Below are 21,893 nucleotides of genomic sequence, written 5' to 3' on the forward strand. Positions count from 1 at the left end.
TAAATAAATAAATAAATAAATAAATAAATAAATAAATAAATAAAAGAAAACTGTGCTTGGTCAGTGCCAAATTGATACAAAGAAGTAGCGTGGATTATATGTAGTTGCCACATTGTATGAAAGCACCTGTTTCCCATATTATTGCCTATAATGTATGGTTTCAGTCTTTTTAATTTTGTTAATTGGTAGACAAATATCTTTTTAACATTTATCTCTTTAAATTTATACATTTTATTTAGCTTTTGGACTTGGTTATGCATGGACATGGCTTAAAATTGAAAAGACATGAAAGTTTATATTTTCCTAGCTTGTTTCCCAGCCTCAATTCAGTTCCTCTCTCCAGAGGTGATCAGTATTACCAGGTTTTTGTATATTGTTCTATAAGTATTTTATACATATAAATGAACAAATTCATATAATGTGCTTTTTAAAAATATGTTTTTTAAATTAACTGGTGAATCACTTAATCATACATATACAAAGGATTGGATTTAAAAATCCTGTATTTACATAGAATTGTTTTTGGATTTTATTCTGTTCTTTAAAATTCCTCTATTTATGCACCAGATTTCTTTTTGTCTTAGTTGCAGCATATGACCTTCAGTACTATGTTGCATAGTAGGGGTAGTAAACGGCCTCCTGGCCTTTCGATCTTTAACAGAAAAAAACAAAACAAAAACAACTACTAATGTTTCACTATTTAATGTGATGATTGCTTAGGTTTCTATTAGATAACCCTTACCCAATTAAGGTAATTCCCTCTATACCTAGTTTGCTACATTAAAAAAAATCATAGGGGCGCCTGGGTGGCACAGCGGTTAAGCGTCTGCCTTCGGCTCAGGGCGTGATCCCGGAGTTGTGGGATCGAGCCCCACATCAGGCTCTTGGACTATGAGCCTGCTTCTTCCTCTCCCACTCCCCCTGCTTGTGTTCCCTCTCTCGCTGGCTGTCTCTATCTCTGTCAAATAAATAAATAAATCTTTAAAAAAAAAAATCATAAATAGGTGTTGAATTTTATCCCGTCATTTTCATCATCTGTTGAGAAGGTTATATATTCTTTTTCCTTTAGGGTCTGTTAATATAAAAATTGCTTTGATAGATCTCTTGATGTTAAATTGCCTTTTCATTCCTGGGATAAGCCCTCTTTGGTTACAAGGTGTATTTGCTCTATGCTGCTATGTAACGTGAGAGCTATTTGTCCCATGAAGGTGTAAGAGAACATTATGTAATTGGTTTTTGTTTTGTTTTGTTTTGTTTTGTTTTTTTGAATAGGGGATATTTGACAACTCTTGTTTTTTAATTTACATTTCTTTGATACTCAGTGGTCAGTGGTAGTTTTATTTTTTGTAATTTTTATTTAAATTCAGTTAACACCGGGGATGTACTGTATGGTGATTAACATAATATAATAAAAAATCATTAAAAAAAATAAAATAAAATAAATTAATTCAATTAACAATGTATTATTGGTTTCAGAGGTAATCACTGGTATTTTTAAAAGTTATAGTTTCTTGGTTCTTCCTCCTCTTTCTATTCTCTAAATGTTAATGTTCTTCAGAGTTCTGTTGTTCATTCATTCATCATACATATTTGTTAGGAGATGTGATTAGAGATATTTATTTGTGCCAGGCATAATACCAGGAACTAGTGAATAAAATAGGCAGTGATCCCTGCCTTCACAGAACCTACCTCCCTGCAGCTAAATTTTCCTTTTCCAGTTTGGATTCCCTACTGCTAACAATAATTTGGCGGGGGTGGGGGGCGATCAGGGAGACAGGAGGACCAAAGTTACCATCGCAGCCCTTTGCTTAAAGATCTCTATTGACTCCTTCATGTCTATAGGATCATGCCTGGAATCTGGAGCACAGTATACAAGGGCCTTCCAATAGTGGCTTAGTCACCAAGTCAGCTCATTCCCTCCATTCTCTGTCATACAAACTGGACACACCAGCTACGCTATGTCCCCAGTAATTCCTGTTCTTTCCTGACTCTGTCTCTACACATTTTGTTTTTTCCAACCAGAATGCTTGTGTCTACCTGGCAAATTCCTACTCATCCTTCAAGGTATTCCTCTAAAAAGGTGAAAAAAAATTGTCCTAGAGATAGTTTGAATTCCATAGCACTCTGTTTGTAGATATGTCCTAGAATGTATAAAATTATATGACAATGACTATTTGTATATCTGCCTCCATATTTAAATGACTGTAAACTGCTCAGAGTAGAGTCTTTTTCTAAATTGTGTCTCCTGTACAGCTACTATACTGCTTAGCACAGAGTAGGCCCTCAGCAAATACTTGTGAATGTTTGCCTGACTACACGACTGCCTTCCTGAAAGAGTTCTACTGTTTGGTTGCCTTGAAGGGAATACTACTGCTGCTAGTTATGGCTGGTTGCCAGAGAGGCCAGGATTCCCTCAACTAGAACGATATACATTCGAATAGTCCTGCTTTCTTCTTCCCACCCCCCAGGAGGTGGGGTGTGTGTGTGTGTGTGTGTGTGTGTGTGTGTGTGTGTGTGTTTGGGGAGGTTGTGGGATGTATATTTAGAAAATTATATATTTATTGGTATTTTTCTGTTGACTTTAATTTTTAAATTATTAAAAATACGAAAACATGGATGACTTTTTCTTTTTTGCAAATTTCCTTTATTACTGTGTTTTAAAATATGATAAAATCAGAAATTTTTCTTAAAACTTTTTCCTTCCCAGATGCAGTAAAAGGTTAGAGATTACTCTCTCTAAAATAAATAAATAAATATTCTCTCTAAAATAAATAAATCTTTAAAAGAAAGCATTCGCTCAGAGTACACTTATCATGATGAGCCCTGAGTAATGTATTAGAATTGTTGAATCACTATATCATATGCCTGAAGCTAATATAACACTATGTTAACTACACTGGAATTAAAATTTAAAACAAAGCAAGCACTGGCTCTTTTAAAATTACATTTTCCTGGGGTGCCTGGGTGGCTCAGTTGGTTGCGTGTCTGTCTTCAGCTCAGGTCATGGTCTCCCAGTCCTTGGATGGAGCCCCACGTTGGGCTTCCTGCTCAGCGGGGAGTCTGCTTCTCTTTCTCTCTGTCCCTCCCCACTGCTTGTTCTCTCTCTCTCAAATGAATAAATAAAATCTTTAAAAAGAAATGTAATTCTCTTCCCAGCACAAGCAGGGAAGAGAGGGAAAAGCAGGCTCCCTGCTGAGCAAGGAGCCCCATGTGGGGCTGGATCCCAGGACCCTGAGATCACTACCTAAGCCAAAGGCAGACGCTTAACTGAGCCACCCAGGTGTCCCAAAATTACATTTTAAGGAAAGGCAAAATTTTCCTATAAATATAAGTAAATATTAATTCAAAGGAACTAGGTTTATTTCCATATGTGGCACAATATCAAAGGGTTAATGGGAAGATTACAGTTTTCAGTTTAGAAATGGAACAAATATCACCTTGCTGCATGGTAGCAAGCTAGTGTGTCTTAGCTCAGATTCTGTTTCCTAGCATATTGATCCGAATTGAAGAGTTTAGGCTAAACAACACAACAGTTCGTGGGGCACGTGGGTGGCTCAGTCGGTTAAGCTTGTACCCTTTAGCTCGAATGGGAATGATCTCAGGGTCCTGGGATTGAGCTCCATATTGGACTCCCTGCTCAGTGGGGAGCCTGCTTCTCCCTCTCCCTCTGTCTGCCACTCCCCCTGCACTTGCGCGCTCTTTGTCAAATAAATAAAATCTTTAAAGAAAAAACACAATACAACTGTTTGCAGTGAAGGAAAGATAGGCACGAGAGAAAGATAATTTACTAATGCATGTGTCACTGAAACTAATGAGGAAAAAGCATATTTGTTGAAATACAGAGGTAACATCAAAAACATGTTAGAGGTAACAGGCAGAGTTTTCTATTCAATCACTTTCGTTATTTAGGTATTCAATTCATAGTAACCGCATTTTTTGCATGGTGTGTGTCCTGCACCAAATTGTTCCTTTATTTTAATGGAACAATTTAATGTCCGGGATGGCAGTGTTAATCCTCTGAAAGTACGGACAAAAGGATTTAGAGATGGGGGCGGGGGGGGGGGGGGGTGGCATAAATACTTCCCGACCCAGCTTCTTCTGTATTGTGCAGAGCCCTGAATGAGAAGTCGCTCCTTTAGAGACTTTTGTCTTGCAGTTGAACACATGTTGGAGGTTTCTAATTTAGATTTATGCTTTTGGATAAGGTGGATTAGAGAGATTGAATTGCTAAAGGCTAAAGAGAAACAGATCACTTGATTCTGAGGAACTCTAACTATTGAAATAAGTTTTAATGTGAAGTGACTGGGGTAAAGAAAAAGAGAATGAACATCGGTTCAGAGACTACCTACTACTTGCCAGATACTATGGTGCCTTCCTATCAGTTGTCTCATTCAGGCCTTACCTTTACAGATGAGGACATTGAGGCTCAGAGAGGTTAAATGACCTGCCATTTGTGTTGGAACACAGGATTTAAGTTGCTGTGGAACTGAGCATGCCAGCACGTTTTTCTTGATCTTTTGGTTGGCTAGCCCTTTGCCTAGAGCTCATCTCAAAATCGTAGCTGCTCTTGGAAATTTGAGGTAACATGAAGACTGTTGATTTTATTCTCCCCAGTAACATATTTAACATCAGTGGATAGTATCTAGTGTGTAATCCACTTAATTGACAGATATCTCAGCCATTTTATAGTAGGTTCCCTAGTATCTTTATCCTCATGGCTGTAGTCAAGAAACTTGCTTTTATCTATGTAAACATGATTGTGGGAATAGTATGTAATTACAGTAAGCTTTTGACAATGCTGAAACAAATCTTACATGTACCTGAAAAGTGGGTTGAGGAAGGTTGTAAATGGTAATGTTAGTTTTTCTGTACATCAGTTCAGACCTTTTTCCCAAAGGAAGACCAAAGCTGTTTGAACTGTGACCATGCCTTAGCTGCCAGGTGTTAACAACTTACAGTTAACTCATAAAGTTAGATAGATTCAAACCATTGACCTTGAGTTGAAGTATTTTAAAAGCTGTGACTCATCTTTTGGCTCATTCTTCTGTTCACCAGGAAATAACACAATATTAAATTTAGGAATTTCGATTATCTCTTATGAAGAGTGTGTTGCTCATTAAAATTGCTGGGACTTGTTTCTCTGGTACCAACAGGACCACAAATTGGTCTATACTTAGTGGTTGTGCTGAATTCATGTGTAAACAGAGGAAGATATCTTACTATCTTTCTAGAGAAAGGGTGTTGACGGAGGCCATCTTTTCTGACTTCTTTAAGAGGTTTGTCTCTTCCACAAGAGGGATAGGGATGCAGCATGGTGAATCTGAGGCTGAACATAACAGATGGCATGTGTGTGTGTGTGTGTGTATTTGTATCTGTAAATATCACATCACTGTTTACAGTACACTGGACTCTCTTCATGCAGGGCCTAGTCAGGCCAAATCAGGAGGAATTGTTCCCGTGCTTAAAGCCAAGAATAACATCCTGACCAGCAGGGGACAGAGGTCAGCTCAAGGCAACAGCTCTTGGGAGCTACAGGACATTAAGAACTTTGAAGAAACTGAGTTTAATAAGAAGGAAGACAGTATGTACATACTTTGAAGGAAGCGTGTGAAACCTGCATGTCTCTTATTGAGGCATGGCTTATTTATGAAAAATGAAAAATCATCTTAGTAATTGGATGTGTTAGGAGTTTATATCACCCCCTAGCTGTTTAACTGTATTTCCTCCTCCTACCTGCATATTGATTTGTCTGTTTATTATTTTTATTAGGAAAGGGGAAAAAATTCTGCTGTTCTGCTGTTACTCTGTGTTTTATTCTATAGGCAGCTTCAGCCAAGCCCAGGAGAGGGCTGGATTTAAAGATGATATGTTAATTAAAAAACAAATAACCCTTTACAAAGTCTCCTGGGGACCTTCCGGGCTGGCTGAAGTTTTGTTTCTGGGATGTTTCTGTGCCCACTTCTCTTCTCCCTTCCGTCTTTCCTCATTCTGATGCTGGCCACTCTCCCCACAGAGGCAACTCAGACTGTTTTCTGGTGGAGCATTCTAAGTTTGTCCTGTTGTCTTCTCCAGGACTCATTTCTCTGGTCCGATTTAAACTGGTCCTGGGCCAAAGTGATCATCTGAGAGTTTTTCTTCATGGCCTTTATTTCTTGGCTCTTTTTATGCACTTTGCCTGATTAGTTTTGCTGGTTCTCTGCTTTTACAGTGGTGTAAGTTATATTGCCTTGTTTGGAAGGTTCTAAAGCTCAGGTGCTGCTTTAGGCCTCTTAGATTTTACTCTGGTTTATAAAGTGTCTTTTTCCTTTCATAGAAATTGGGGAATGAATCAGGTGCTCTCTTGTGAGGTATTGCTGACTTTCCTGGGACTCTAATTTGCTAGTTTTTAAAATACAAATGTAGCAATTTGAATTGTATTTGCAAGGTAGGACTTGTTGCCAAGAATCTGAAGTAGGTCAATTGCTTGTTACCCTTTCTCCCCTTGTCTGTCTTGTCTTTTTTCTTTTCTTTTCTTCTTTCTTTCTTCCTCCTTCCTTCTTCCTTCCTTCCTTCCTTCCTTCCTTCCTTCCTTCCTTCCTTCCTTCCTTCCTTCCCTTTCCTTTTTTTCTTTTCTTTTCTTTTCTTTCTTTCTTTCTTTCTTTCTTTCTTTCTTTCTTTCTTTCTTTCTTTCTTTCTTTCTTTCGAGAGAGCGAGCATGAGCATAGGGAGTGGCAAAGGGAGAGGGAGAAGCAGACTACCCACTGAGCAGGGAGCCTGACCTGGGGCTCCATCCCAGGACCCTGAGATCATGACCTGAGCTGAAGGCAGACACTTAACCAAGTGAGCCACCCAGCTGCCTCTCCCCTTGTTTTTCAATTGAAAAATTAGAGATGAAGAGAGAATTACCTTGTCCATGGACACATAGTAGGTTAGTATTACACCTTTTAAAGCAAACCTTATTTTTGCATTCCTTGTATTCTTCTTAGCACAGATATTAACAAGTAGTTAACCAATACATAAGAGGTTTTTTTTGTGGGTTTTTTTTTTTTTTTTTTTAGATTTTATTTATTTATTTGACAGAGAGAGAGACAGCCAGCGAGAGAGGGAACACAAGCAGGGGGAGTGGGAGAGGAAGAAGCAGGCTCCTAGAGGAGGAGCCTGATGTGGGGCTCGATCCCAGAACGCCGGGATCATGCCCTGAGCCGAAGGCAGACGCTTAACGATTGCACCACCCAGGTGCCCCCAATAGATAATAGTTTAATAAATACATGTTAATTGGAGCATCTGGGTGGCTCAGCCAGTTAAGCATCTGCCTTTGGCTCATGATCCTGAGGTCCTGGGATCGAGCCCCTGCATGCATTAGGCTCCCTGCTTAGCGGGGAGCCTGCTTCTCCCTCTCCCTCAGCCTGCTGCTCCCCCTGCTTGTGCTCTCTCTCTCTATGTCAAATAAATAAATAAAATCTTTAAATGAATAAATAAATATATCTTAACTGTGGGTTGATTGGTTGATAAATTAAGTTTCAGAATTCTCATCAAGTTGGTCACATTTTGGATGAAAATGTGAGAAAAGTTTCTGGGTGGAAGGGACCAGATAGCCATGCAGAAAGTGTTTAGCAATTGAGAATATGCATGCAAAAAATCCCAGTGTAGGGGTGCTTGGCTGGCTCAGTTGGTGGAGCTTGTGACTCTCAGTCTCGGGGTTGTGAGTTTAAGCCCCACACTGGGTGTAGAGATTACTTAAAAAAATAAAAATCTTTAAAAAAAAATCCTGATGTGAATCCTATTCAAAAACTAAAGGAACAGAAGAGTAGTTTGGCTAGAACAGAAACGGGTTATAAATGTAAGGAGAAATAGATCGAGAGAGGATAGAAGAATTTGGGTTAATCAAGAGATAGGAACAATTCTAGAAACAGGCCTCTTGCCAGCTCGGGATCAGACGGTGAAAATTAAAATTTTCTACTCCTCCCCCAATATGAGGCTCTCCACCCATCCTCCAGCAACCACTATCCAGAGGGGCTGTTAATGACTCTGGGCACTAATGTCTGAGTTTTGGGGCTGCCATGTGAAGCATGAAGAGGTCCTGTGGGGTCAGTCAGCATAAAGAACAGTTGGCCTTTTGATTTGTTAAATTCTTCTTAATAGCTTTGCTGCTCTCAAATAGTATTGCTAATTCCAAAGCCAAAACCATTTTCTGATGGTTTTGCTGTATCCAGTTGGCTTGGTGGGACCAAAACAGCAGCTGAGACCGTGGTACCATGATGCACATTGTGCAGTAACCCTTTAAGGGGCCCATCCACCTTTTATTGTAAACAACAACAAAAATAACAAACTGCTGTTTTTTTGCTTTGGGTCCAGTGATTTGCATCCTATTTGGGTTCCTTGGTCTCCCCCCTCATTTTTTCTTCATACATCCCTATGCTAAGCCCTGCTCTCTGAACCTGGCTCCCGGTTCTGGCCTCATTACATAGTATGAATTTTAACTATTTTTGCTTTAAGACGTGTTTTCCAGCTTTTGTCTTTCCCTGCTCCTTGTAGGAAACTTTGGGTTCACAGTTGGTTGAGGAAAGGATATTTTTTTCTTGCTTTTTTGTTGTTTCCATAAATACGTTCTCTACTAACTAAATTTTCTTTACTTTCTTTGTCAAACAGGCCACCAAGCAGTTTCTTGAAGAGATTAACAAGTGGACAGTTCAGTACAATGTTTCCCCCCTCTCTTGGAATGTGGCTGTCAAGTTCCTCATGGCCCGGAAGTTTGATGTGCTCCGCGCCATAGAGTTGTTCCACTCCTACAGAGTATGTAACTTGGGGGGTTGGGGAGGGGACCTGTGGTAGTTGGGCTCTCTGTGTTGCTGTTTTCTGTCACACACTGCATGCAGTGGTTCTGAGTGTTCTCCCCACTCTCATTTTTAAAAAATCAGGTAAGTATCTAGGAGCCCTACCTTGAAATCAGAAAATCCTTCTGACAAGATAAAGAATCTCTCGGGGCGGCTGGGTGGCACAGCGGTTAAGCGTCTGCCTTCGGCTCAGGGCGTGGTCCCGGCGTTATGGGATCGAGCCCCACGTCAGGCCTCCTCTGCTATGAGCCTGCTTCTTCCTCTCCCACTCCCCCCTTGTGTTCCCTCTCTCGCTGGCTGTCTCTATCTCTGTTGAATAAATAATAAAATCTTTAAAAAAAAAAAAAGATAAAGAATCTCTCTAAATTAAAAAAGGAGGATAAGGCATCCAGGATTAGTTCAAGACTAAAAGCTCACTTATGCCTATCTTGTGGGTCATACATACAATATTGTGTGTCCCCCACAATATTCACTCATTTATTCAACAGATGTTTATTGTATACATAGTATGTTCTAGGTGTAGAGATTACTATTTAGAAAGAGAAAGTAGACACACAATTACAGAAAGTTATGGTAAGGCACTACTTGGTTCTACAGAAGCACATTTACTTAGAAGGGTCAAGGAAGCCTTCTTAAAGGAAATTATTTCTAAATTAAGATCTGAAGAATAGATTAGGAATTGGACAGGGGAGTATGGCAGAGAGAATAGAAGTTCAGATTCCTAGTGACAATAGAGGAATTGAGCCCAGCAGTCATGCTTATTGAGAGTGGAGAGATGTCAAGAGATTGAGCAGCAAAAGTAAGCAAGGCTAGATCATGAAGTATCTATTATTTTCTTAAGGGAACAGAAATTCATTGAAGGCAAAAACAGCAGAATAACTTGATCAGATATGCGTTCTGAAATTATTTTCTCACTGTGCTTTAGAGAACGGATCAGGACTGTCAGACCAATTAGAAGGCCAATGTACTTGGAGAGAGACAATTGTGGTGTCATTAAGTGTAGTATTAGGGGAGATAGAGAAAAAATGGGCAGATTCTAGAAGTAAGATTGGTAAAACAGGGTTGCTTAAACTGGTGTGTAAGGAAAGAAGAGTCAAGGGTTTCAAGTCTTTGACTTGGGTGGCAGGGTAAATGGGTACTATTCACTAATTGTAGGAGACACTGAAATAGTGCAGGTGTGTGGAGAGACAAGGTCATGAGTTCAGTTTGGCCATGTTAAATCTGAAGTGCCATTGGAATATACAAATAGACATGTTCTTAAAGAAGTTGGAATGGGGTTCAGGAAAGAAATCTGGACCAGAAGTAGAGATTTCGAGTGACCAAAGTAGTGCTGAATATTGGAGCCATGAGAAAGTGAGGTCATTCCAGGAGAGTATGAGGAGAAGATATGTAGGGCTGAATGTCACCTCAGACTTTTTGCTATCTTTGGTTCAGTGTTGTCTTAAAAGTTGAATTTGAATGCTTTAGGTAGGGCATGCACTCTCCTGTAATCCTAGCACAAATACTGTCTTCACTTGCTGCCCTGCCTCTGAAGGCATTTGAATTTGATTTTAGGGATGAATTGGGCAAGAATATAAACAAAGACCTGGTGTGTTTTGTTCACCAATGTGTTCCTAGCACTTAGCTCAGTGCCTGGCACATAATAATTGCTCTACAAATATTTGCAGAATAAATGAATGAGCCAATGAATGAATTGCAATTGCAAATGAACGCAAATGAACAAAAACCCCCCACAAGGGGCACCTAGGTGGCTCAGTGGCTTAAGTGTCCAACTCAGGTCATGATCTCACGGTTGTGAGATCCAGCCCCGTGTCACTCTCACTCTCCTTCTGCCCCTCCCCTCCTCACTCTCTCTCTAAAAAAAAAAAAACCCAGAAAAAAATAAACAACGGAGACTTAGTAGCAATAGTTGAAGAAATAGGAAAACTGAGAGAGTATTCTCTATCTCTGATAGAGACTGTCTTAAGGGAAAGGGAAGGTGAGTGGTCAGCCTTGTCATGTAAAAGGAGAGCTGAAAATGCCCACTGGGTTCACTGACAGGAAGGAAGGTCCTGGCCCTGGAACGGCAGCTCTCAGTGCAGTAGTTAGGTTGGGGGGAATGAGAATGCAGTGGACTGAGTATTAGGGAAGTGAGGATGAGCTTAAAGATTCTTGCTGTGGAGATAAGAAAAATGAGGTCATGGTAGGTCTTGTTGGAGAACATATGAAGGGGACGGATGGCTCCTTTTTAAGATGGGGGAGGCCTCAGCCTCGAGGATGTGTGAGAATGTCTGCTTCCAGACATTTTTGGGGTGCATATTTAATATCTTGCTGCAATATCACTGCTGATGTATGTTTAAGAACTTTGACCCTGCACTCTAAAAATACATATTAGTTGGTCTTCAGGGTTAGGATTCTCACTGATTTAAAGGAAAATATACCTAAGAGGCTGATAAGGTGGCACTGGACGGAAATTCAGATAACAGTAGACCTGAAGGGTGTTAAAAAGGGATTCGTGATTCAGTTAGTTGACTTCTAAAGTCCCTTATCTCTGAGATTTGATGGTTACATGAAGCTGGCCTAGATATACGGTATTTTCATATTAATTTATCTTGCTGTGCTTTATTCTTAGGAAACACGAAGGAAGGAAGGCATTGTGAAGCTGAAACCTCATGAGGAACCTCTCCGTTCTGAGATCCTTAGTGGGAAATTCACCATCTTAGTGAGTCTTTAGGAACCCTTCTTGTAGTGTCTCATTACTTCCTTTTGTAGCTGCTGTACTGTTTGAATTTTGTTCCTAGATACCTGGTCCTGAATCTAGAGAGTCTCAGCAGTCACAGACATGAAGCAGCTATGCAGTTGCACAAAATAATTCTAGTAACAGGTGAAGTTATTGAGAACCAGTTGTAAGTAGTAGGTCAAGCAGAGTTTCTTCATTGGTCCATTAGACTTCGTCAAGGTCTTTGGGGGGGTATACAGTGGTTCAGAGGCCCATCCTTATTGGATTCAGGCTCTCTCCACCTAGAGGTCACAGCCATTTGAATAAGTATACAATGGTACTTTAAGGCAGAGCATGGAAACCATGGTTGTCTTCTGTGGTTTTCCCCTGATGTGGGTTTCTTTTGCCATCCTGTCTGGGAAATAAGCTAGGCAGCCAGTGTAGACCATCCTTTAATCTCTCTGCCATTGACAAGTTAAGGGAATGTAGTTTTTCCCTACGACACAAATAGGATCCAGGGGCTGCTAAGAATCAGGCATGGGATGAAATAAACATTCTTCTCTTCCTGGAGTAACTGATGCAAGTCAGAGAAGTATTGCCAACATCTCTTCTCTTCATATGAAATTTTTTTCTAGGATATAAGAAGCCTAAGTGATTGTTGTGATTTTCTAGTTTCTAAATGTTTCGTTTTATTTGCTTGTAGAATGTTCGGGACCCAACAGGAGCCTCCATTGCCCTCTTCACTGCCAGATTGCATCACCCCCACAAGTCAGTACAACATGTGGTACTTCAGGCTCTGTTTTACTTGCTAGACAGAGCTGTGGATAGGTGAGCATGAAGATATGTTTTAGTTGGTGATAGTCCTTGACTAAGTTGATTAACTCAGCAGTGCCTTCACCCTGCTCCTAGAATGTGCCTGGGAAGTGCTGTGAATAGAAAACATTCCATGTCCTTAAGGGCTTGGCATGTTTCCAGGTACTATCAAGATGGTGGGTATTCTTTATCTTTATCTGCTTGGCTCTATTTTAGGATCACAGAAACTGAGAAAGCCAATTAGCTAGTTATCCTCATTGTATTGAGAATTACTTATTGAGAGAATGTGAAGGGGAAATGACTTGTGCTGGCCTTTGCTCATTTGCCCTGAATATTGATTTTCAAAACACTCTGGGGCCTCACTTTCTTTGTAAAATAGGAATAATGCCATTTAGGTCAGGATTTTGAGAATCAACATTCAGGAGAGAAGAGTCCAAAAGTACAAAGTTAAGCAAAATCATCTTTATAAACAGGTGCATGAGCAAAATCAGCTCAGGTAATTTCTCCTTCCCTCTCCAAGGTAAATGGTATCATGACTATTTTAGGCAAAGAAACCAAGCCCTAAGAAGTTACGCGACTCTTTTACAGTTATCACATACCAGTCCAGTTAGGCATAAGATTCTAGTTTCTTTGCTCTTGGCCAGAGCTATTTGTACCCTACTATGTTGTCCTTTTGATGTACTTCCTTTTTTCTCTGGTGATTGCCATTTACAGCCATTTAGTTTGTTATTGGGCTAATCCTCCAGGTTAGAAGTGATGTATCAAGGGCTGAAACCTAAGATAGTAAAAGACATACATGCACAGCTTTAGTCATACCGTGGACTTACAGGATACGGATAGCCAAAGGATGGTCCGAAGTAGGCCTCTCTGTCTAATTCACTTGTTACTGCCTTGTTAATGTTACTTCTGTAGTATTTAGCTTCTGCTTTTGATGCTCAATAGGGAGATATATCCAAACCACACACAGCATTATTCTGAAAAAGAGACATTTACTAAGGTAAGGAGAAAGGACCACTGGTCTCAGGGGCCCTGTACTGCCTGGTCAGAAGTGTGAAATTTCTCAGTTCTTCTTTCCTGTGATTGGTCTTCAGGTATAATATCCAGAATATAGGTTCCTTTGAAGTGCTTTAGCTCAGGAGAATAAATGAAAGACTCCTTTATCAGAAAATTCACTGGCCTTCCTTCGTGGGCAGTTTACGGTCAGTGTACTTCTATAGGCATGGCAGTGGCCAAAGCTTGCTCTTTCCGATGCGAGTTTTGATTGGATCCCACAGGAAGACCACACAGGTAAACATATTTAAAACTGTTTTCATGATGTCCACCCTTTTCTTAAAAACCATTAGTGACTCATCATTCAGAAGGTGCATATAAGATAAATAAATGTGAAACCTTTTCTCCCAAGCAAAATATTCTCACTAGTGAGTAGAAATTCTTGTTTTCCTATATTAACTTTCACCAAGAGCACGAGTAGGGTGGGGAGGGGCAGAGGGAGAGGAAGAAGCAAACTCCCTGCTGAGCAGGGAGCACGACACAGGGCTCCTCTCAGGACCCGGAGATCATGACCTGAGCCAAAGGCAGATGCTTAACTGACTGAGCCACCCAGATGCCCCAACAGCAGTTACTAAGAATACCAATTATTGTGTATTGAATTTTACACAGCCTTATGATGTAATTTAACTTATACTGTTGTTTTGTATGTTTACCACTAGATTATAACCTCTATGAAGGCAGGGAACCTTCTTTTTCACATTATATAATAGAAAATCCTCAAATCTCTATGGGTGGCATGGAAATGGTATCATAAACTTCCACACATCACTTGTCTTCAGAGTGATCTATAACCAATCTTGTTTCATTGATAGCCTCTCACCCACCCTCCACCCTCAATTATTTTGAAACAAATGTCAGGGACTATGTTTTAAACATCTTGTTGTTCCCAGGTAGCATCCAGCTCAGGAATCACTCAGTAGGAAAACAATTATTCTTAGTAAGGAATTAGCTATCATTGTAAACCTCATATTCTGTACCCAGAAAAACAAAGATCCTACCACATTTGTATTTATTTCATGTGCCTTTACAGGAAGAGCAATTTTTAGGAATATAGACCCTGCATCATTATGAACTGACTTCTCTTTGTTTCAGTCCTCTGCCACAGGCTGGTGCTGTGAGGGGAAAACCTAAAGTTCTTTGAATTTGGCCCTTGAGAGCTTGTGCTCACTCCTGTGCACACAGGAGCTTGTGGAGAAATGGGAAGTCTCTAGACCTGGAAAGGCTACTCAGTAATTGTGCTTCTCTTGTAAGACCATCTTTGATCTTGGTGAATCATAGTCTCTCTGGAATCATGAAAGGAGTCAAGATTTTGTATTAACTGTAACCTCTTGAGACCATTTGAAACCCAGAAACTGCTGGAAAAACTTGGGTCTACCTCAGAATTAGCGATTTTTAAAAAAGATTTTGTTTATTAATTTGAGATAGAGAGGGAGAGAGCACACAAGCAAGGGAAGGGGCAGAGGAAGAAGGAGGCTCCCTACTGAGCAAGGAGCCCAATGTGGGGCCCAATCCCAAGACCCTGGGATCATGACCTGAGCCAAAGGCAGATGCTTAACCAACTGAGCCACCCACGCACCCCAGAATTAGAGATTTTTGAAATGCTACTTCATGGTTGGGTACTTCCACCATGCAAAAAATGTAGGATACAAAATAACATTGACATTTCTGATTTCAGGATCCTTTTGTGCCAAACATTTTTCTCAATTTTAAGTAGATAGGAAAGGTATTGCTATCATCTATGAGTAATCCAAACAAAAAATTAATTCCCAATGATCTTTTAGGCATGCAGATTGAAATAGGTAAGGATCTGGTGGAAGAGTACAACTTTGAGAAGTCTTCAGGCAGTAAGGAGATTGAACTGAGGAATACTTTTCATATCTTCACATGTTTTTTGTTTTTTGTTGTTGTTGTTTTTAGAGAGAGCCCATGTGCATGCAGCCAGAGAGGGGCAGAGGAAGAGAGAATTTTAAGCAGGCTCCACACCCAGCCGGGAGTTTAACACAAGGCTGGATCTCATGACTCTGAGATATGACCTGAGCTGAAATCAAGAGTCAGGTGCTTAACCAGCTGAGCTACCCAGGTGCCCCTCTTCACATGTTCTTAACCTCAGTGAGGTAACAAGCTCTTTTCAAGATGCTTTCCTAAGACCATGTATGGGTTTGTTCTCTTCCCCCAACTCCCAAGAGTTACATTCACCATCATTGGCCTTAGAGTTTTGTTTCACAGTTTCCCACAGGTCTGAAGTATTTTCTTAGCAGTGGGCTTCCAGTCCCACTGAATTCTAATTCAGCGACCATTTATCATGTACTTACTTGCGAGGACTGTGCTAGGGACTGTTGGGAGTAATGAGGTGAACAAAACATGTTTTTGCTACCAGGAGAGAATCAGATAGCTTTACAGAGTTGAAGTGCTTTGGGACACCTGGGTGGCTCAATTGGTTAAGCGTCTGACTTCGGCTCAGATCATGATCTCAGGGTCCTGGGATTGAGCCCCCAAGCACGGGCTCCAGCTCAGCTCGGAGTCTGCTTCTCTCTCTCCCTCTGCCCCTCCCTCTGCTTGTGCTCTCTTTGTCTCTTTCTCAAATAAATAAATAAATAAAATATTTAAAACAACAAAAACAAAACAACGTTGAAGGGGCGCCTGGGTGGCACAGTCGTTAAGCGTCTGCCTTCAGTTCAGGGCGTGATCCCAGAGTTCTGCGATCAAGCCCCACATCAGGCTCCTCCACTGGGAGCCTGCTTCTTTTCTCCCACTTGTCCTGATTGTGTTCCCTCTCTCGCTGGCTGTCTCTGTCAAATAAATAAATAAAATTAAAACAAAACAAAAAACCAAAGTTGAAGTGCTTTAAGAACCATAAGAAAATCCCACAAGAAGATTTATGGGACTGCAAGGGGGTGAAGGACAGCAGTACATTTTGATCATGGTTATCAGGGAGGTCTTCATGGAAGAGGAAACTTTTGAGTTGAACATGGAATGTTACAAAATTTGGATAGGCAGATTCAGAAACCTGGGAGGAAACAGTTCAAATTTTGATAACCTAGATGTTCTGGAACATTCTCAACAGGAGTTTGGATCTTGATAAATATGCATTAGTAAGCATAATTCCAATTCCAACATGTGAGGGTTTTCTGCCACACCTCCAAGCAGTTCTCTAACACCAACTCAGTGCTTTACAATTCAACTAAATTCTGATGCTGTCTGCTTGTCCTATAAGACTTGTCCCCCCCAACCCCAACTCCTGGAACACAGATGCCAGTGGCAAGTTAAGGTTGTCACCTGTGCTTTTTTATCAACAGGGCTATATAGATTGAAGTTTCCAACAACCCCCTTCTTGGGTACAGTGAATTTACTAGAGTGTCTCACAGAACTCATTTTACTTACTAGGTTACCAATTTATTATAAAAGGATATAATTCAAAATAGGTAGGTGGAAGGGATGCATAGGGAAAGGTATGGTGAAAGGGGCTAGAGCTTCCATGCTCTCTCTGAGAGGGCCACTCTTTCAGTACCTCCATCTGGAAGGTCCAAACCCTATCCTTTTGGGGTTTTATGGAGGCTTCATTAGATGAGCGTGATTGATTAAATCATTGGCCATTTGAGATTGAACTCAATTTCTAGTCCCTTTCCTTTCCCTGGAGGTGGCAGAGGGGAGGGTGTGGGGTGAAAGTACCAACGCTGTCTAATCACAAGGTTGGTTCCTTGGCAACCATCGGCATCCTTATGTGGACCCAAGGGCATTCCAGTTGTCTCATTAACATCTCAAAAGACACCTTTAACTCTCTTCACTTAGGACATTCCAACAATTTTAAAGGAGCTTGGTGCCAGCAACCAGGTTGAAGACCAAATACATATTTTTTTATTGTAAAATCACAATATCATGAGAAGTATAGCAGATACCAAAGATAAATCATCTTTTTGTAAGACCAGTATTCAGGGAGACACTTATTTTGGTCCCTCATGTGTCCCATAACTCTGTTTTTTGCCCTAGGCTTTCAACCTCTCTCATCCATCTTATTACTTATAAGTGTTTTTGTTCCATGGTTGGTTTACAGCTTTGAAACTCAGAGGAATGGACTGGTATTTATCTATGACATGTGTGGTTCTAATTATACCAACTTTGAGCTGGATCTTGGGAAGAAAGTCCTAAACCTGCTGAAGGTAAGGTTGTGAGAGGGCCCCTCAATTCTCCTTCACTGATTAGGATACTTTTTTCTATTCTTTGGGAGATTTAGGAATGATGTAAACTTCAGACATTATGTTCAGTGTAAAGGTCACCTGTAAATGATGACTAATATGTGCTTCCTCAGAATACAAAATGGTCTTAAAAATGAAGTGGGAGGAATTAAAAAAGGAAATGCAAAGGAACATTCTGAGTCATAAAGGAGTGTTGCCCCATTCCTGGAGTTGTGTAGAATAAGAATTAATGAAGGCCTAGGTATGTCCAGTGTCTGAAAAATGTCACCTACCCAGTGACTTTCAGACTTTTTGTCTCGCTGTAGTCAGAAATAGGTTTTACATGCTGACCTTATACATAAAAGTATGTAAACACAAACCATACACATACATGTGGAGTTCTACGTATAGATAAGTTTATTCTCTTATCCCAAACTCTTAAGTCCAGAGGTAGTTGTAATATTTTGAATTTTAAAAGATAATATGGTATATATGCCACTTTATAATTGAACACATTAATATTTTTGTAATAAAATGTGTTATTCATAATGAGTGGAGAAGAATAAAGGCTATAAATAGCCTATGGCATTTCAGATCAGATTTTGCTGCTCATGAATTCGGGCACCAGACTTCAAAAGAAAGTTAAGGTTTTCAGAGCTGTTTAGGTTTCAGAGTCCCAGGATGAGGGTGTGTAGATCTTTGTGTACATATTTATACACAAAACAAAAAAGTTTCACAAAACAAGCTTTAACCCTTACTGTGTGCACTTTGATAATTCTATTTCCTATTTTTAAAAAGTTGTGAGCTACTAAATTAATTTGAGGACCCATTGAGTGACAACTTGCAGTTTGAAATCATTGATCTAGGAGTCTATAGTCTTTATTCTAGGATCTAACTTGGGATTACTGTGGATGTAGATTTTTAGAAGGCTATTATAGCTTTATCACAGAGTATATAAAGAGGGCATTTTATTGCATGTTGTTTTCTGGTACTTCCATTGGTCACTCACCACCGTATTACTAAAATCCCTATTATGGCATTTAGCTGTGATTCAGTTCTTTTCATTGATGAGGATGATACATGTTTTTTTTTCTTTACAAATATGGAGTAATACTATATCCAGTAGTTATGACTTGCCATTTTTTACTTAACAGTTGTGTCTTCATCATCCTTCTATGTCAGTACATATAGCTATTACCCATTTCTTTTCTCTCTCACTTTTTTTTTTTTTTAATAAGCTCTACACCCAGCGTGGAGCTTGAATTCACAACCCTGAGATCAAGGGCTGCGCGCTCTAGCAACTGAGGGGGCCAGGCACCCCTTTCCTCACTTTTTTTAATGGCAGCAGAGTATTCTTTTTATGGCTGTATCAAGCAGAAAAAAATGAAGTTCATGCCATTTTTTGTGTGTTTATAAAGGCTTCAGTGAGTATTGTTTTATATACATTTTTGTCTATTTGACCAATTATTTCCTAAGGATAAATTGCTATAAGCAGATTTGTAGGGTCGAAGAGTTCACACATTTAAATTTTGATAAATATTGCCAAATAGCCCTCAACAGCCTTTTTCACCAGTCTTATCAACATTGATTTGATATTAGGATTTTAATCATATTCATGTTCGTGGTATTTCTCTTATTACTGATGAGCTTCAGCATATTTTCATGTTTATTGTCAATAGGTATTTACATTTTTTTTCTTCTCATATACTTCACTCAATTTTTTAAAAAGATTTACATATTTATTTTGGAGAAGAGTGTGCACAGGAGTGAGCACACACAAGTGGGCATAAGGGCAGAGGGAGAGGGAGAAATAGAATCTCAGACTCCCCGCTCAGCAGAGCCTGGGGTACCACCCTGAGATCATGACCTGAGCCAAAACCAAGAGTCAGTTGCTCAACCTACTGAGCCACCCATGCGCCCCTCATATACTTTACCCAATTTTTTTACAAAAATGTTTATCTTTTACTAATTTATAAGAGTTGTTATTAAAAATGTTATAAGGTATGTGTTACCAGCACTTTTTTTTGTAGTTTCTTACTCACTTTTATGGTGTCTTTTCTCATACTGCTATGTTTTCTTTATTTTTCAACGTAATTTTCATATACTATATATATTTTAATAATACATATAATATATGATACATAGTATTATGGATAAAATAATTTGCTTTCAAATAGCTATCTGGGCAACATTTACTAACTAATACATTTTTTTCCTACTCATTTGAGATGATACCTTTATATTACACTAAATTCCCATATGGTAGGCATGTCTATTCTGTCACTCTATTCTATTGATTTAGCCATCTAGACCAACATACGCACTGTTTAAGTCTTAAATAAAGTTTAATATCTCATAGGTCAAGCTTCCTGTCACACTCTTATTTCTAAAAGTTGTTTCGACTATATTTTTTGCATTTTTATTCTTTTTACATTTAGTTTTGTGTGCTTTAAATTTTTTCAAAGATTTTATTTATTTGAGAGAGATAGAGTAAGGGAGAGAGAGAGAGCATGAGGTGGGGGAGAGGCAAAGGGAGAGAGAGAAGCAGACTCCCCCACTGAGCAGGGAGCCCTTCATGGGGTTGGATCCCAAGACCTTGGGATCATAACCTGAGTTGAAGGCAGATGCTTAGCCCACTGAGCCACCCAGGTGCCCCTTTGTTTTATTTTTAAGTAATCTCTACACCCAACGTGGGGCTTGAACTCACAACCCTGAGTTCAATAGTTGTGTGCTCAGGGGTGCCTGGCTGGCTCAGTAGGTGGGGTAAGTGATTCCGTATTTAGGTCTGTGAGTTTGAGTTTATGTAGAGTATAGTGACTACTTTAAAAAAAAAAAAAAGTTGCATGCTCTACTGAATGAGCCAGCCAAACACCCCCTAGTTCTTTTTTAATTATAAAAGCAATTCAAGGAAAAGCCCCTGAACCCCTCCCCCAGACACTCCCATGCCAATGCACAGAGGGTAACCACTTTTTCCAAATTTTAAATCTAAATCTGGTGAGAAAAAAAATTTTTTTGAAGATTTATTTGTTTGAGAGAGAGAAAGAATGAGCTGGGGGAGGGGCTTGGTGGCTCGATCCCAGGATCCTGAGATCACATGGCCTGAACTGAAGGCAGACACTTAACTGAGCCACTCAGGTGCCCTGAGAAAAAAAATTTTTTTTAAATCATCATCCTCTTTTGATTAGATGAACTTTAGAGTCATTCAGTCAAGTTTGGGGAAATGAAAGATTCTGGATTTTACTTGGATGTAGTGAATTAATTTAGGGAGAATTCACATCTTTATAATGTTACTATCTCCCATCCAAGAATGCTGTACTTTTTGGGACGCCTGGGTGGCACAGTCAGTTTAGCGTCAGACTCTTGGTTTCAGCTCAGGTCTTGAGATCGGGGCCCATGTAGGGCTCCGTGCTCAGTGCAGAGCCCGCTTGAAATTCTCTCTCCCAGTCCCTCCGCCCCTTGAGTCATGCTCTCTCTCTCTCTCAAATTCATTAATTAATTTAAAAAAAAGAATGTTATACTTTTTAAAAAGTCTTTTGCTACATCTTTTTAAAAAATTTTTTTTATTGGGGGGGTGGGGAGTAGCAGAGGGAGAGGGAGAGAGAGAGAACCCCCAGGTGGACTTCCTCCTGAGCTAAGAGCTTATGGCAGGGCTGGATCTCAGGACTCTGAGATCGTGACCCTAGCTGAAACCAAGAGTCTGACAACCTACTAAAGCCACCCAGGTGCTCCTTGTTATGTCTTCCAACAAAGTTTTAAAATTATTTTATTTGTTGTACGTGTGTCTTATGTAGTTTATTCTTAGGCTAAAAAATACATATTCAGGGGGCGCCTGGGTGGCACAGCGGTTAAGCGTCTGCCTTCAGCTCAGGGCGTGATCCCGGCGTTCTGGGATCGAAGTCCCACATCAGGCTTCTCTGCTATGAGCCTGCTTCTTCCTCTCCCACTCCCCCTGCTTGTGTTCCCTCTCTCGCTGGCTGTCTCTATCTCTGTCAAATAAATAAATAAAATCTTTTAAAAAAAAAAAATACATATTCATGTATTTAAAAACACAACAGACACCAAGGATAAACTATCTTTTTTTGTAAGACCAGTAACTTACAGGGAGAAAAAGAGAGGGATAGATAAAATGTATGTGTGCATAAGTGTTATTATAAATCAGATGTTTTTACAGTTTTATGCTGATTATTATTTATAGGGTGGCTAATTTTTTCATAATTTATCTTTTTATTTATACTTAAAATACTGTTATAATCAAAAAAATTCTCATTGTGGGGCACCTGGGTGGCGCAGTCGTTAAGCATCTGCCTTCGGCTCAGGGCGTGATCCTTGCGTTGTGGGATCGAGCCC

At 39.9% G+C, this 21,893-nt stretch overlaps 1 protein-coding gene across 1 annotated transcript in view; it reads left to right on the forward strand.

Annotated features, from left to right (window-relative positions):
• Positions 1-21,893, forward strand: part of PTPN9 (protein tyrosine phosphatase non-receptor type 9) — a 77,353-nt gene that overhangs the window by 28,135 nt on the left and 27,325 nt on the right. Inside the window, exons 2-5 of the mRNA XM_034668019.1 lie at positions 8,629-8,772; positions 11,425-11,514; positions 12,215-12,339; positions 17,426-17,531. Coding sequence (XP_034523910.1) covers positions 8,629-8,772; positions 11,425-11,514; positions 12,215-12,339; positions 17,426-17,531 — 465 coding nt within the window. The remainder of the gene's footprint in view (positions 1-8,628; positions 8,773-11,424; positions 11,515-12,214; positions 12,340-17,425; positions 17,532-21,893) is intronic.

The sequence above is a fragment of the Ailuropoda melanoleuca genome, chromosome 9 (genome assembly GCF_002007445.2).
Source record: "Ailuropoda melanoleuca isolate Jingjing chromosome 9, ASM200744v2, whole genome shotgun sequence".
In the NCBI taxonomy this organism is placed as follows: domain Eukaryota; kingdom Metazoa; phylum Chordata; class Mammalia; order Carnivora; family Ursidae; genus Ailuropoda; species Ailuropoda melanoleuca.